Source organism: Bos javanicus, chromosome 1 (assembly GCF_032452875.1).
Source record: "Bos javanicus breed banteng chromosome 1, ARS-OSU_banteng_1.0, whole genome shotgun sequence".
NCBI classification, from domain to species: domain Eukaryota; kingdom Metazoa; phylum Chordata; class Mammalia; order Artiodactyla; family Bovidae; genus Bos; species Bos javanicus.
The window spans coordinates 155,330,274-155,345,524 of record NC_083868.1 but is presented as its reverse complement, the minus strand read 5'-3'; the positions used below and the strand labels follow the sequence as shown (position 1 = coordinate 155,345,524).

Sequence of the window (15,251 nt, the reverse complement as noted above, 5' to 3'; positions counted from 1 at the left end):
AACTCACAACTGGTTTAAAATTGAACGTAAATAATATTTAGATCATTTTTCTTTCAAACCTTTTTCTTGAAGTGGTAACAGTTTATGTATGTGTGAAGTGAAAGTTGCTCAGTCGTGTCTGACTCTTTGCAACCCCATGGACTATACAGTCCATGGAATTCTCCAGGCCAGAATACTGGAGTGGGTAACTTTTCCCTCCTCCAGGGGATTTTCCCAACCGAGGGGTAGAACCCAGGTCTCCCACATTGCAGGTGGATTCTTTACCAGCTGAGCCACCAGGGAGTCTAATATATGTATCTCCAAGTATTTGTTCCTTGTAAATACACATATATATACGGCTTCCCGGGTAGCACAGTGGTAAAGAAGGCACCCGGCAATGCAGGAGATAGGAGAGACTGACTGAGGTTTGATCCCTGGGTCAGAGAGATCCCCTGGGGTAGGAAATGCCAAATCACTCTAGTATTCTTGCTTGGAAAATGCCGTAGACAGAGGAGCCAGGCAGGCTACAGTCCATGGCGTCGCCATATATATATGTGTATATATATGGATATTTCTTTTTTTCTACAATTGCATATGATGTTTTCTTAGCTTCACTCTTTCTAGTCACCACTAAGCAACTAGGGTTTTTCTAGAATTTTTTTTTTTTTTTGGTGGGCATCTGTACCACCTGGCTTGTGGGATCTTAGTTCCCCGACCAGGGATTGAACCCAGGCCCTCGGCAGTGAAAGCACCAGACCCGCAGGGAATTTCCCGAGAAGCTGTTTCAAAATACATGTTGCTTTTATAAGCCTTCGTGGGATCAGAAGTAATAGCGAATAATAATTTGACCCCAAAACTAGTCACGTAGAATGTGAAGATAATGGATTTCGGGCCTTAAATCTAAACCACATCACAACATTAGAAAGTGTTTCCCCCTTTCAGAGTTGGTGGCCGCGCGCGGAAAAGAAAGGTAAGCTCACAGCCGGTGGGGTTCTGTCCTGAGGTGCTCTGCTTTCGTTGGCCCTTCAGCGCCCGTGCCTCCCCGTGCTTGGGGAAAGCTCAGGGCGCCTCAGCAGAGCGGAGTACCGCTTGTAACGTGGTTTTCCCTCTCGCCCGCTGCAGTGGAAATGGATAGTCTGTCGGAGCTGTCCCAGCAGGGCGCCAACCACGTCAGCTTCGGCCAGCAGCCTGCCCCGGGGAGCACGGCGGAGCAGCCCCCCTCGCCGGCCCAGCTGTCCCACGGCAGCCAGCCCTCCGTGCGGACGCCGCTGCCCAACCTGCACCCCGGGCTGGTGTCGACGCCCATCAGCCCGCAGCTGGTCAACCAGCAGCTGGTGATGGCCCAGCTGCTGAACCAGCAGTATGCCGTGAACAGACTTCTAGCCCAGCAGTCCTTAAACCAGCAGTACTTGAACCACCCTCCCCCCGTCAGTAGGTCTATGAATAAACCGTTGGAGCAGCAGGTCTCCACCAACACAGAGGTGTCTTCCGAAATCTACCAGTGGGTGCGTGACGAGCTGAAGCGGGCAGGCATCTCGCAGGCAGTCTTTGCACGTGTGGCTTTTAACAGAACTCAGGTCAGTGTTGTTCATTTGAACGTGGTTCTTCTCTGTCTTGCTCTTCCTTCTTTCACCCGGGCTGTGCTAACCTTTATTCTTCTGCTGTGTAATGTTAACATTTTCTCCTGCCCTCCATATGATCTGTTCCTGGGGGTGCCTACATTTCAGCGCTTCCCTGCTTAGCAGAAACCTCTCCTACCAAGAGAAGGCTATGTACAGATGGATCCTGAATCAGCGGCCTTGAAAGAACAAATGTCAGAAATATTTCACGTTGCCATTACCTGTGCTTTTACCTAACGGAAACAGAGAGTGTCGTAGCCGAGGGAGAAAGGTTTCAGCCCTTGGTCAAGGCCACTGGTAGGACTCCAGGCTTCTAGCTGACTAGCTTCCTTTCCTAGAGCAGGGATCAGCCAGACTTTTTCTGTAATGCGCCATATAGTAAACATTTGAGGTTTCGAGGGCATAGTAGCCATAGAAGTAAACGCATGGATGTGGGCGTGGTGTTTCAGTAACACTGTTTACAAAGCGGGCGCTGGAGCGGGTAGGCTTGCCCTTGGAAGCCTTGTTTGAGACTTCTCACTGAGTTTTGCATACACCCCTTGCTTTCACGCCTTTGTCCTCCTGGGCAAATTCCTGTGAAGATACTATCAGCAGGGAGGATACTTCGCAGGACCTGGAGAGGGTGATCCAGGGGAAGGCCTAAGATAAACACTTGTGAAAAGCCCTAAACGAAGAGTGAATGAGAGGGTTGGGTTTTTTTTTCTTTTTTTGGCAATTAGGACAATATATATGGTGTTTATTTCTGGCCCGGGCACCCACAGACACACACACACCAAAAAACAACCCAGGAGAACGTGTAACTCTGATTATCAGTGAGGACGTGATGTCTTTTAACTTTCTTGTTTTGCCTCTGGTATTTCTTTGGTCCGTTTTTTTCTTTTTAAGCCTGACTCATACTTTCCTTTCATATTTAAGTTATTTTATTACATGATTATAAGAATAAAATCCTGGTACAAAAATATCTAGTATTAATTCCTTGCTGGCAGAGTTTCCATACCTAGGAGAATCCCAGCTGTGACTTATTTTCGGCTTGCCTTTGCTGGGTTGAAAGTTAGGAGGCCTTATAAAACCTTTAACTCCGTGTTTGTTTTGGGGTTCTTTAACTTTTTTTTATATATCATTTGTCTGTGTTTAAGGGGATGGTTCAAAAGTTTTTTCTCAGGTTGCAAAACTGTAGGCGCTTGCCTAGTTTTGTATCTTTAACTTAAAAGTATATTCATTATTAGCTGGTCCCTTTAATCTGACAGCCCTGTTCAATTGGAGGGTCATTGTTTTAGAAAAATGAAGTGAACAGATGAAAGAATCAAGTCAGCCTTCTTGATGCTCCCATTTCTGGCAGCAGCATCACGTTTGTAAATAGTTGACTACCAGTAGTTCTCAGTCCTGGGCAAAAACCAGGCAGCTCTCTGCATAAAAGTTCAGTAAGACGCTTGTTGAACTGAATTGAATGACCACAAAGATAGCATTGACATGGACACAGATGACTCACAGATTCACTGTGAGTGAATTTTGGAAGTTGAGCAAATTGTTATTTCTTAAAGGACCGAGGAAAGTGTGTTTTATTTGGTAAAGAGTGTCCAGCTAAAGGAGAGAAGGGTTAGGTCACTTCCATCGGGGCATTTTTTTCATCTTTGGGGCTCTCATGTCCCAGGCAGGCATCACCCTGGAGAGTGACCATTTGTTCTTCTTGGGTTTTCACGTGGACAGATTCCATAGATATCAGTAGGATTTGTTACTGGGAAAAAGGCAGAGTTCTCCCTTTTTTTATACCCTATCAGTCTCTCCCAAAGGATAGTTATTTCTGTGGTTAGCATCGAAAACAGTGACTTAATGTTTTTGAGGGAGAGAGGCGAATGAAGTCTGGGTACAGCTTGATATCCATCTCTTTATTAATAATAGCCGGTTGAGAAACAGTCATTACTGAAAAATTGTCTGGAGCCCCCAGTGACAGAGGGGTTTGGTTTTAAACCTTTATATTGCTAATTGGGACTCCTCCGTCAAAGTGGATTTTGGCCATGTTTGTAGCTGTCTGATTTCAATGAGAGTAATTTTTTAATGTGTATATAAGGATCCACTTTTGGGGAATTCACTTTAAAGCATGCACGCACGCGTGTCTTTTCAGTGGTCATACTGAAACGCCACGCTCACGCACGCGCACACACGCAGCTGCGTTTAGTTTAATGATTATACATTCGTATGCGTGCGTGTAGTGTGTTTATTTCAAAGTGTATGCATTTCAATAAAAGCAGGTGCAGCGTGAGAGTGTATGGTGTGCGTTTGGAGGACGAAAATACACATGCTAATGCATATGTATAAAGCAGGAGCTCTGCAGAGTTAAACCACGCACACATTTGTGTGCGCTTATTACAATGTGCAAGCTCCAGGTTTAAAAAAAAATGATGTAAAATATGTACATACAAATGCAGAGTTCTATGATGTGATCAGATAAAGACACTGGCCCCCTATAAACAGTACATGAAAACATTCATATAATAGATAATGGTACTGTGAGCTGAGGCTGTTTTAGCCATTGATAGCTCTGTACAACTCTAAAATCCTGGATCTCTTGTTTTAACTCTTCGTTGGAGAATTTTCTCATCATATTAATTGGGTCTCCTAATTTAAAATCTATCCCTCTCTTAAGATGTTCATGTATCACTTTTTTAAAAAGGTCTAAAAACTAAAAGGTTTTTAAAAGTCTACCTTTTCTGAAAGTTTGTTATGAAATTGGTATGATTTCTTGTTTTGAGGACTTCTCTACCTTCTGAATCGAGGGGCATATGTTCTTTAATTGCTACTGAAGATACCAGCTCTTAGCATCTGCCATTCATTCAGTTATGCCTACTTGATGTCTTTTTAATGGAAACCCATGGCTAAAATTAATTGCTGAAGCTTCTAGACTTATACATTTCAGTTCACTTCTCTGTATTATTGCTATTTAAAGGTCATTATAGAAGGAAATACATACTTCAGCGCCTCTCCCCCTTTTTTTAAAAAATTTAACCCAGAGTTAACTCTGATCCCGTCCAGCGGCTTTTTTCCTAACCCCCGTCCGCTTGTCTTCGGCACACTTTGTTTTCCAGTAAAATAAAGAATGAAGATGGATTATTCAAAACTGATAACAGTAATGGACCATCATGCAATGTTTTATTGAATTTGAGTCCTGTAAATTATGTGGTAGAGAGAAATTTGCCTGCTTAAGTATAACAGAAATTGCTACTGTGTTCCTATAATTCTTCGCAGTGTAATTTAAGAAAAGTCCACTCTCCATATCACTATTGAATAGAAGGTAAAAGGTGCTCACCCCACCGTGACAGCTCTGGTTTGGCCTCCCAAACGGCAGAGATAAATGTGTCTGCTTATAACTCGCTTGGCCTGAGTCCAGGGCAGTAGGTGGAGCTTGAAAGTAGTCTTTCACCTGGACACGTGATTAAAAATTCACCCAACAGCAGAAGCAGGTAGCCCTGAAGAATTTGCTACATGTTTTATTTTTAGGAGGCGATTTCATCAGATCATATTTTTCTTCTGAGGGCTTTGAAGTTCCATGAAGCTGATAAAAATCTATTTGAATCAGTGATTATGTTCAAAGAGGAGACGAACAGGAGGCCAGACAGGCCTTTGTTCAGATTGGCAGTCTCTTTCGCTTATCTGCTGTTTTCAAGAATTCATAATTAGCTTTTGGAAGTACTGATAGTATTTATTGAAGGTTTTTCTTTCTTTTCCAATTACTAATGAATTTTACTTGTAAACTCTTTCTGGAATATAAAAAAGGTTTAGGAATTCATCAGCAAGTTCACTCTTTAATTGAAAACATTGGAATTCTCACAACTGTCGTGTAATGACGACGCAGAATAAGTTCACGTTTTCACGTACAGAGCACATGCTGAACGGTTTGATGACACAGTACAGTGAAAAGCAGCTTCTCATTTCCCATGAGATCGGTATCCATGAGTTGCGGGTAACTCACTGTATAACATACAAAATCCAGGTTCTTTTTGGAAACACGAATGACTGATGATTTTAATTTTGTTCAACAAATTTATTGAGCACCTGTAGGGCACAATATTGATGTATGTTAGTCAGCAATAGAAAGCATGGTACACGGTGACTGTGAGATGTTGTATTTTTAGCATGAAGAAGAGTTTTGATCAGAGAACTCTCCACCATGGGGGATTACTACAAATGACCTTGACCTAATGTGACAATCTGAGCTAGATTTTCAAGCATGAGAAACAGGAAACAAGAGCACATACATCTTGAATTCATAAATGCAGCTGCTCAAGTCACCGCGGCCTGAACAGGAGCAAAGCGTACATTCCCAAATTGTAATTCTCATGGCATTCGTTTCGCGTCCAGAATGTTCTCAAGTGACGTCATTTTTTGGAAAGTAATTAACACATTCTAATCAAACATTTTCTAATAATATTTTCAAGCATTTCCACCAGGGGGCACTCCCCTCATTGAAAGCCTGGGCCAAAAAAAAAAAGAAAAAAAAAACCCTGAAGGTTTTGTAAAGCACCTGAGACTGTCTACACTGGCTGCTTTAGAGCTCTTGGAATCTCCCAGGATTTGCGATCTCAGTCTAGACCCTCCAACACATCCCAGCTGAAAACCCGTACTTGCTCTTGTTAGAATAATTAAGTGAAAATAAAACGCTTTGCCCCGAAAATACTTTGTATGCTCAAGTGAGACATCATGCCAACCTCAAAATGTGGTTAGAGAAATTTCTAAATTCTCTCCCAAGTGACCTGCTGCTACTTCAAGCTATACAGGAATGACTCAGTCTCATGTTAACAAGCCTTGATGTCGTTATGGATTTTTTCATGTGTTGGTTTTCTCACTGTGGTTCTCTAGTGGAAAGAAAGGATATTTTGTTGAGATCTCTGAATATCTAATTTCAAATTTCCCCAATATAATAGCATCCTAAATGTTTATAGGATCTCTTTTGAGCTGAAATTATTTTTTGAACTATAGTTGATTTATGGTGCTGCGTTAGTTCAGATGTGAGGCACAGTGATTCAGGTTTTATGTTTGTGTGTATATATGCACATACATATATGTGTATACTCTTTTTCAGATTCTTTTCCCTTATTATCAATTATTGAGTATCGCTCCCTATGCTGTGCACTGGGTCCTTGTTTATATGTCTGTATATATTGTTTATTTATATAGATGTTATTTAGATATGGCAGTGTGTGTGTGTGAGTCCGTCTCCTGACCTGCCCCTCCTCCTCCCTCCCTGGTAACCATAAGTTTGTTTTCTGTGTGTGAGTCTGTTTCTGCTTTGTAAGTGAGCTCGTTTGTGTCGTACTTTAGATCCCACATGTAAGCAGTGTTATGCCATGTTAGCTTTGTCTGACTTCACTTAGTATAATTTCTAGGTCCATCCATGTTCCTACAAAAGCTTTTTAAATTACTGAACAGTTACTGCATATAAACGTCTTACAGAGTGCCACAGAGCTTTCCACTAAAGGCTTACTTTGAGTAAATTAATAATTACTATTAGAATTTTCCCATGGGGAGCATAACTTGTTCTTAAGTTCTGTCACCTGTTTGTAATTTTTTTCCTTTTATGCTCCAAATACACATAATCCATTTAATAAATATTTTTCAAACATGTGGCAGGCATTGTTCTGAGATAATATTAAAGGGTATTAGATTATTCTACTTGAGGAATTTATAACATTGTATTTATATGTACTATATGTTAATATCTCTTTCCCTATGGTTAAGATAGACTGCTTTGCCAAGTACATCTTTTAATATCTTTAAAATTTTTTATCCCCATTTGGTGGGCAGGATTGGAGGGCAGGGGCTTTTTTTTTTTAACACCTATTTTAAAGATTGTTTCTGAGACCTACATTTTTGGTTTCAACATGACGTATCAAAACCCCAGTCAATCTAATTAGTTGGTCTTGTGCAAATTAAATAGCTGGGTGATTGACAGCCTGTTTGACTAGATTTTAGTTAAATTGACTGGATGTTTTGCTTTTGTGTAGACACAGTTGCAGCATTACCTGTCAGTATCGTGAATGAAAGGACACACACCCTTCATCCTTCAGGCTCCTTTCTTAGGGTGAAGCTGGCTTCCCTTGTGTGGGCCAAGTGAGAAAGCAGAATGACCCCCTGAGCCCTCTGAGCCTGTTGGAGGTTCTTTTTAACAGCAGTCTACAGATCATTTTTAAAGTGGACACCGCTTTTATATTGTATGTTCCCAACTGTTACAATAGGCCACATTAGCCCTGAGGAATTGGGAACAAAACCAGGTTTGTGCTTCTAGGAAAACCATGAAAAAACCCCAGTGTTAAACCCCGGGGCTTGGTTGTTTTGACACTTTACCTCCCTGCCCCAAAAGGACCCCATCGTCATTTTTTCAGGGTTATCAGAAAGTGAAATTTGCAAATTACAAAGAGGTCTTGACAACATTTTATCCTGAGCCATATTGTGATAAACTGAAACATAGAAAACAAACATGACTTGGCATTCCCTGCATTGTTTTATGTGGGAGATTGAAGAGGTGAGGGCTACTCAGCCCTTACCAAATGGGCAGGAAATGTTTCTAATCCTTGTATTTCATATAATCCCTTAAAGAGAATTGTGGAAAACCACCCACTTAAAAAAAAACATTCTTGCAAAAATTAAAGTAGTTGACAATGCTCTGTTGTTTGGGAGGAGCCCCGAAAGGCATTCACTAATAATGGTCTGTGCATTTCTTCTAGCACTAATAAAAATATTCCTCAAGAAATGGGATTATTACAGAATTTGATAATATTCTTTTTCATGGCGTACTACGATGGTATTTTGCAACATGGAAAAGGGGTTATGTATCTCATGTAAAGGGTGGTTTGTGAAGTTCAGAACTTCAGCCTGTTCTTGGGTGGTGTATAGCAGGCGTAGGGGTTGTCAGGATAGTCTCCTTAAGGGTAAATAGAATCATTTGTGATTGATTCCAGTCGTTTGAAAAACCAAGGAATAACGTAAAATTCTCGCCTAGGAAAACCTCGTGTCCTTCTTACATGAGGGCTTAGTGATACTCTTTCCTAGTATGTTACGATTCATCTTCGAGTCTTTTCTTTGTAAACCCTGCTTCTCTCGAAATGGCTTTGCATCTTTACATGTTGGGCTGTTGGCATTCCGCTGCCTTTGTGTAGGCAGCTTGAGAACTGTACAGTTCAGTGCTGTTGTATTATGAGCATTTCATTTATTCCTAACTTGCCTCAATCCTCACTCTGTGAAAGATTTCATGGCAAGTTAAGCTGCTCAGAGGAAGGAGACCAATTAGGCAGTTGCCGTTTATGTTATGTGTAAAGCAGACGCTTAATAAAATTAAGAACACAATTGAGGCTCTCTTCTCCACCACTTCAATTGTAACTAATATATTCCTATGTAGAATTGATGCTTCTGACTGTTCATTTTCCGAGCAGAGTGGAGACGAAAAGGCAGGCATCCCCACGGACGGGCAGGGACCCGCTCACCCTGTGCCGTTCATTCCCCACAGGGCTTGCTTTCAGAAATCCTTCGAAAGGAAGAGGATCCCAAGACTGCGTCCCAGTCTTTGCTGGTAAACCTTCGGGCTATGCAGAATTTCTTGCAGTTACCGGAAGCTGAGAGAGATCGAATTTACCAGGATGAAAGGGAGAGGAGCCTGAATGCGGCCTCGGCCATGGGTCCTGCCCCCCTGATAAGCACACCGCCCAGCCGCCCTCCCCAGGTGAGGCTCGTTTTCTTCCTCATCCTTTGCTGCTTTTGGTTTTTGTTTAAAAAAAGGCTAAGGAAGATTCTCAATAAGAAAATAGAAAGATGCTTAGGGAGATTTTTTAAGGAGCAGTAATTCATAGTTGCTTGAGGAGAATTTAGTCTGAACTCACTAACTCTGGTTTAAAAACAATAAGCTACTAATTAGATGGGAAAAATCACTTTGCGTTGCTTCATTTTGGGAGTGAAAAGTGATCTTTAAATGGGATATTTAGCCCTACTACTATTAAGTAAAAAAGTGTTTTAAACTCAACAGGAAAATGTGATGAAGTCCATTTTATCCCTACCAGTTTTAGAACCACCATTTGAATAGTAAATAAATAAAAATAAATAAATAATTCCATTTGTATTTATGCTTTCCGATACGAACTGCAGCTGGTACCAATTACACATCATCTCGTTTGTAATCTTTCATAATTAAGTTTAATACAATCCTTAAAGGCAGCTTTAAATGGACTGATAAGGAATTCCATCCATATTCCCAGAAATGGGCACATTCTCTGTTTTCCACATTTTTGCACTTTTTAGAAAAGTCACCTTCCTTGATTATTTTTTAAATCAAGTTTAAAAGGTGGCCTTATAACTATTATAAAAATTCAAGAAGTTAATTTCAGCACAAACTATTAGATATAAGCATGAGAGTGGATTAGACTTAAAATCGTCAAGGAAGTGTATTTCTTACACATTTAATTTCTGTTTTGTGCAGTTCTTAAAAATAAGGTCAGCTAAAATGACAAAAAGTGAATATGGAATACTAAAGTACTTATGTAACATAATGTCATAATGAAATTATCTCTTAATGTTAATTTCATCCATAGTAAAAAATAGCCATTCATTTCCAAGTATAGAAATAAGGAGATGAAACTGCCGCAGAAACTCCATAAATGAGAAATAGACGTAATATACAGCCACTTGTGGAGGGTCTTAAGCTGCATACTGTGATGTTCTGAAATGATTGCTTTTTAGAAACGTCACGAAAGTCCATTTTCTCCATTTTATTCAATGAAAATCAATTTGGTCCTGATGTCTGTAAGAGCAGAGTAAGGAAGGCACTGTAATTGTGAGTAGGAAAGACATATGTCTCTAGCAGAAAAGAATGGCTCCCATATACATTCATACATACCCATCTCCTACATATACACGTATTGAATTTGATCTGTCAAGGCTTCTGTAAAATACTCCTTACAAATAAGAACGAGGAACTCTTTATATACATATATGACATTTGTAAGAGTGATTAAACAGAAACTACTCTCCTTTGGACTTGATTGAGCACTCAGTTCATGGTGTTCAGAGTTAATTCACGTACCATCGGTGACTTCACTGCTGCAGTCGTCATTGGAGGGCCTCTGGGCACTTAATCTGCAGTACTAGCGAAAGAAGGACTTACTTAAGACCAGTGTGAATTTAATTGTTGAGCTTCTTTCTTCTTCTTTTTTTTAGTCTGTTCAAATATTTGGCTTAGTAGTTCCCTACTATAGCTTTTGTTTTCTAGGATTTTAATGCTTTTATTTGCTTTTCAAATGTGAGTCTGCTCTCCTTATTCATCAACTGTTTTCTTTAGCCAAAATAAGATTAATTCTTAACTGTGATACTTATTTTGGTATACTTGTAAGATACTCAGGTTGCTCTCCTATATGTATATCTAAAGACTATCTCTGATGACAAGGTGGGTTAGAAAATATCATTTATTTTGGCCTGAATTACTGATGAACTGGTTGAGCCACCCTCAGCTGATGTGTTAGTTCTCAAGAGGAGTTGAGATTAGGCCTTTTAGCTTGGATATTTAGCCAATGATGAATGTACTTGGATACAGCAGAGTCTTAATGAAGATCTTTGATAGAAAAAAGTTTTTATTTGCACAGTAGTATGTCCATCTAACAAAACTCTGAAATGAGTCTGATATGTGTGAATAATTTTATCCCACTGCTTCCTATAAATCTTGAGGGATCTTACGTGCTTCACTGGGTGTGCCTCCTCGAGCATCCCTGTCCATTCCCTCATTTATCACACCAGGCCTCACAGCCGGTTTGCTCACCTTTTACCCTTTGGCAGTGATGCAATGAATTACATTTGGGGGAGTTTTTAGTGTATTAAATGTATTGTCAGTGTAAATGAGTACTTTGGATTTAGAAAAACAGGCGTTAGAGCGGTTGAGTTAGTGCTGTCGGAGCAGCTGAAGTGCAGCGCTTACACTGGAACCAGTACCACATATAAGGTTTTCATGTGCTTATTTACAAATGACTAAAATGGGAGGAAAGGATGAAACCACAGATCAGAAAAGGCCGGTGGAATTCTGTCTCTTTACATTTTGTATTTTGCCAGAGTCTGTATGAAATCACTGTGCATTTCTTTTCCCCCCAAGTGAAGATACTCGAAAGCTGTTTTGAGACAAGTCTTTGGCTTGCATTGGACCTGGACAGGCTTTGTTTCTAAAGAACTGCCTGTTGCAGGCAGAGGTCCCTTGTGGCTCACCAGAGACCCAGGGCCCCTGACGAGAGAATGGAGCCTCTTAAAGCTCCTTCCCTGGGGAATGTAGGTCATATAGGGAATGATTGGAAGTTCCTGGCTTGTACCAGACCGAGGACCTAACCCATGGAGGTGCTTGGATTCTAATCATCTGCAGGAAGGGGCTTCCCCAGGCCCCAGGCTTTACTCTCAGGAAAGCCTCCCCTAGGGAAGGCGTGGACCATCCTGCAGAGGCTCTTGGCTGGCCTTGCCTTGGTGAGATGGCCCTGTGCACCCCTGTCCATCAGACTTCAGAGAGGTAGCCACGCCAGGAGCTTTGTTGAAAGTATATTTTCACAATGTATGTGTTCTAATTCAAGAAATGCAGATACCATGGGACTTCCGTAGCAGGCCAGTGGTTATGATTTGGCCTTCCGATGCATAGGGTATGGATTCGATCCTTGGTCTGGGAGCTAAGATGATCCTGTTTGCCTTGTGGTCAAAAAAACCAAAGCATGAAACAGAAGCTATATTGTAACATGTTCAGTGAAGACTTTGAAAGTGGTCCACATCCCCTCCCCCGCCCCCCCCAAAAAGAATATCTGATTCCGGATTTTCTGAGCACCTTCATGTACATGAATTCCTGGAATTCTCATACCAACCTTTTGGTGGGAGAGAGATGAGAAGAGTCACAGACTTAGTTCTCAGATCCTCTGGTCAGTCTGCGGCTCTTTCCCCTGCCTCAAGCCGTGTCCTGAGAACAGTTTAGAAAGGAGAAAACGGAACTTGGAGACTGTTCGTCAGAGAGGGTGAGAATCTGTGTTACCAGCTGAGACGCCAGAACGCAGGTGAGAACGCTGTCCTGATGAAATCGACCGCTTGACACAGGACCTGCTTTGGAAGACGCTGGGCAGTGGGCGTTTCTGAGATTGTAGAGGAGAGAGCCACTTTGATAGAAGGAATATCTGGGAGACACCAGTCCCTCCAAAGCCCCCTGATCTGAGAGGTTTCTTTTCTATCACTTAGCAAATTTTTCAGATGAGTTTACAAGATGAATTTTGTTAGTAGTAATTAACTGTTACTTTCTGGGAGTTGTCTATTCCACCAAACATAGCCATGTTAAGTTGGTGGTTTCTGTTTAGATGTGCACTTACTATGGATTTATTTGTGTGTTTTAAGATATGTGACATTTGAAGTTAAATTAGCATTTGCTGTCTTCCTAAGGACTGTTCAAAAGCCTATAATTATCAAGTTTTAACTTTTACATAAATTATATAATTACTTTTCCTATTTTTTTTAACATGTCTTTAAGGAATTCTTTGGTTTCTTGTGAAGTAAGCTGTGATGTTTTATAGTGATGTTTCAGAAGATGTACAAAGTTGATAGACGCAATATAGTGTAATTAACTTAATCTGGGAGCTTCACCCTTCTGTCTCTTTACAACAAATTCTTCTGTAATATAATAAAACATTAGTTATGGGCAGGAACTTCACACTTGATTAAAGTTTTATTATGAATCTCTTGACCAGCTTTATGTTAAGATCACATATGTGCTTGGAAAATACTTCTCCTTAATAGTCATCTTTTAAAAGCCAGAGGACTTCTGAAAAGTCCGTATTTGGAAAATAACCAATATTGTTTCTACAAAAGGAAGCATAAAAGGATAGAGCTGTGATACTCCAAGCAGTGTTAATCTGTACAAATTTGAAAATGGAGGCTATTTTCTGTCACCAATAGGAATTCCTCAAAATAGCACATATCTTACATAACATTACTAAGAAAACATTTATAGTTTGCCTAACTTGAAAAATAAATTTAGACTGGATTTTTTAAACTAATGATAAAAGCATTCGCTACTAAAAATTAGACGTTCATGAGCTAGATTTAGCAAAGGGCCACCAAAAAGCAGGTGCCTTATGTCTTAAAAAGTAAGAATTTTTCCAAATAAAGAAGTCCTGTGTAATGCCCCCTCCAGGGTACTGGGGTGTTTTCTAAGATAAGCACTGCTGTTAGACCCAAGTTCAGTCTCAGCCTTGCCCCGTGGACAGATGACTTGACTTAACCTTGTTAGTTTTCTCAATTTAAAAACAGAGTGATAATAGAACATTAATATTAACCTGCTCAGGGCTCTTATGCAGGTGAATGTGCATCAACCCAGTGGCCAGCTTATAATAAACAGCTAATGTCGGTTTCTCTCATTATCATAATTATTGTTAAAACTGCATCAGACTCTGACTTGTGTGTGTGCACAGCCTCGTGCCCGTGCAGCGTGTGCTCACAGGCGCCTCCCCGCGCCAAGGGCGACCCCGGCAGTGTCCACTCTGTGCATGGCACGTGTGTCGTACGCGCCTTGAGGAATTCAGCAGTGTAGCAAGAAACCTCCACGGGAGATTTGTGTTCTGCTGCACAATTTCAGTGAAATAAAAAGCAGGCCCTCGTGCCGCACCCTGTCCCCACGTGGGAGGGTGAATAGCAGAAGGCTCCTTCTTAACTGCTTGCCCGGCGCCTCTGTAATGATGGAGTGGCGTGCGCTACCTTGATAAAAGCTATTCAGAAAGCAACTGCCTTTATTTTACCTCCTGTGCTATTTGCGGAGAAGAGCTGGAGAGTAGTTTGTTTTGCCTGGAATGAACTACTTTATGAATTTTAATGTGTGATATAATATTAAAAGCTAAACCAGGATTAAAGAAGATTTTTTTTGTGCTAAGCTAAAATAGTACTTAGTAGAGTGAGGTATAAAAGATTTTTGTTTCCATTTTTACCTGGGGAAAAAATTTCAGCTTTCATATTTTTGAAAAGCTGTCCAAGTCAGTTCCCCTTAAGCAATAGCTTGTGTTTAGGGAAAAAAATGTGATTCCAGAATTCTAATAGCTTATCTCTGATAAGATGCCTATCCGAGCCAACAAGATGATAAAGAAGAGCTTTTCTAAATATTTTTAAAATGAGTAATACAGTTCGTTAATATTTTTTAAAGTTTCTGCTCTCACTTTAAAAAAAAAAATGTTTCATGTGCTTCTTTTCCACTTTTGACTATTTTAGCTGCTAGGAAATGGTTATTTGATTTTTTTTTGGTAAATAATTTAAAATGTTTGCTTGTTGATTCAGGTGGCAATTGCTTTATTTAAAAAATTAAACCAAAGAAAATTTTAGAAGCAAAATCACAAGGTTGAAACAAACGATTATAGCCCACCTCGAAGATAAATTCTCAAGCATCATTTTTACAGAAGAATGACAGTTACTTTCAAAACACACTGAAACTCCCAAGTTTCCAAAGCCTGCCCTCTTAACGACTCCTAAGCAGATCACTACCAAGGAACTATTTCTTCCAATGCACTGGACTCCATGCCTCCATTTCCATAACATTCAGTGTTCAAAGCGATTGAAATGGCTTTTCTTTTCTCTTTCATTTAAGCAGTGAGAAAAATAGGTATTAAAAGGGACCCCATGGAG

General features: G+C 40.5%; 1 protein-coding gene across 5 annotated transcripts in view; it reads left to right on the top strand.

Annotated features, from left to right (window-relative positions):
• Positions 1–15,251, top strand: part of SATB1 (SATB homeobox 1) — a 100,117-nt gene that overhangs the window by 49,200 nt on the left and 35,666 nt on the right. For all 5 annotated transcript variants that reach the window (XM_061425330.1, XM_061425336.1, XM_061425345.1 and 2 more), the window contains exons 7-8: positions 1,102–1,556; positions 9,097–9,309. In XM_061425330.1, the coding sequence (XP_061281314.1) occupies positions 1,102–1,556; positions 9,097–9,309 (668 nt within the window). The remainder of the gene's footprint in view (positions 1–1,101; positions 1,557–9,096; positions 9,310–15,251) is intronic.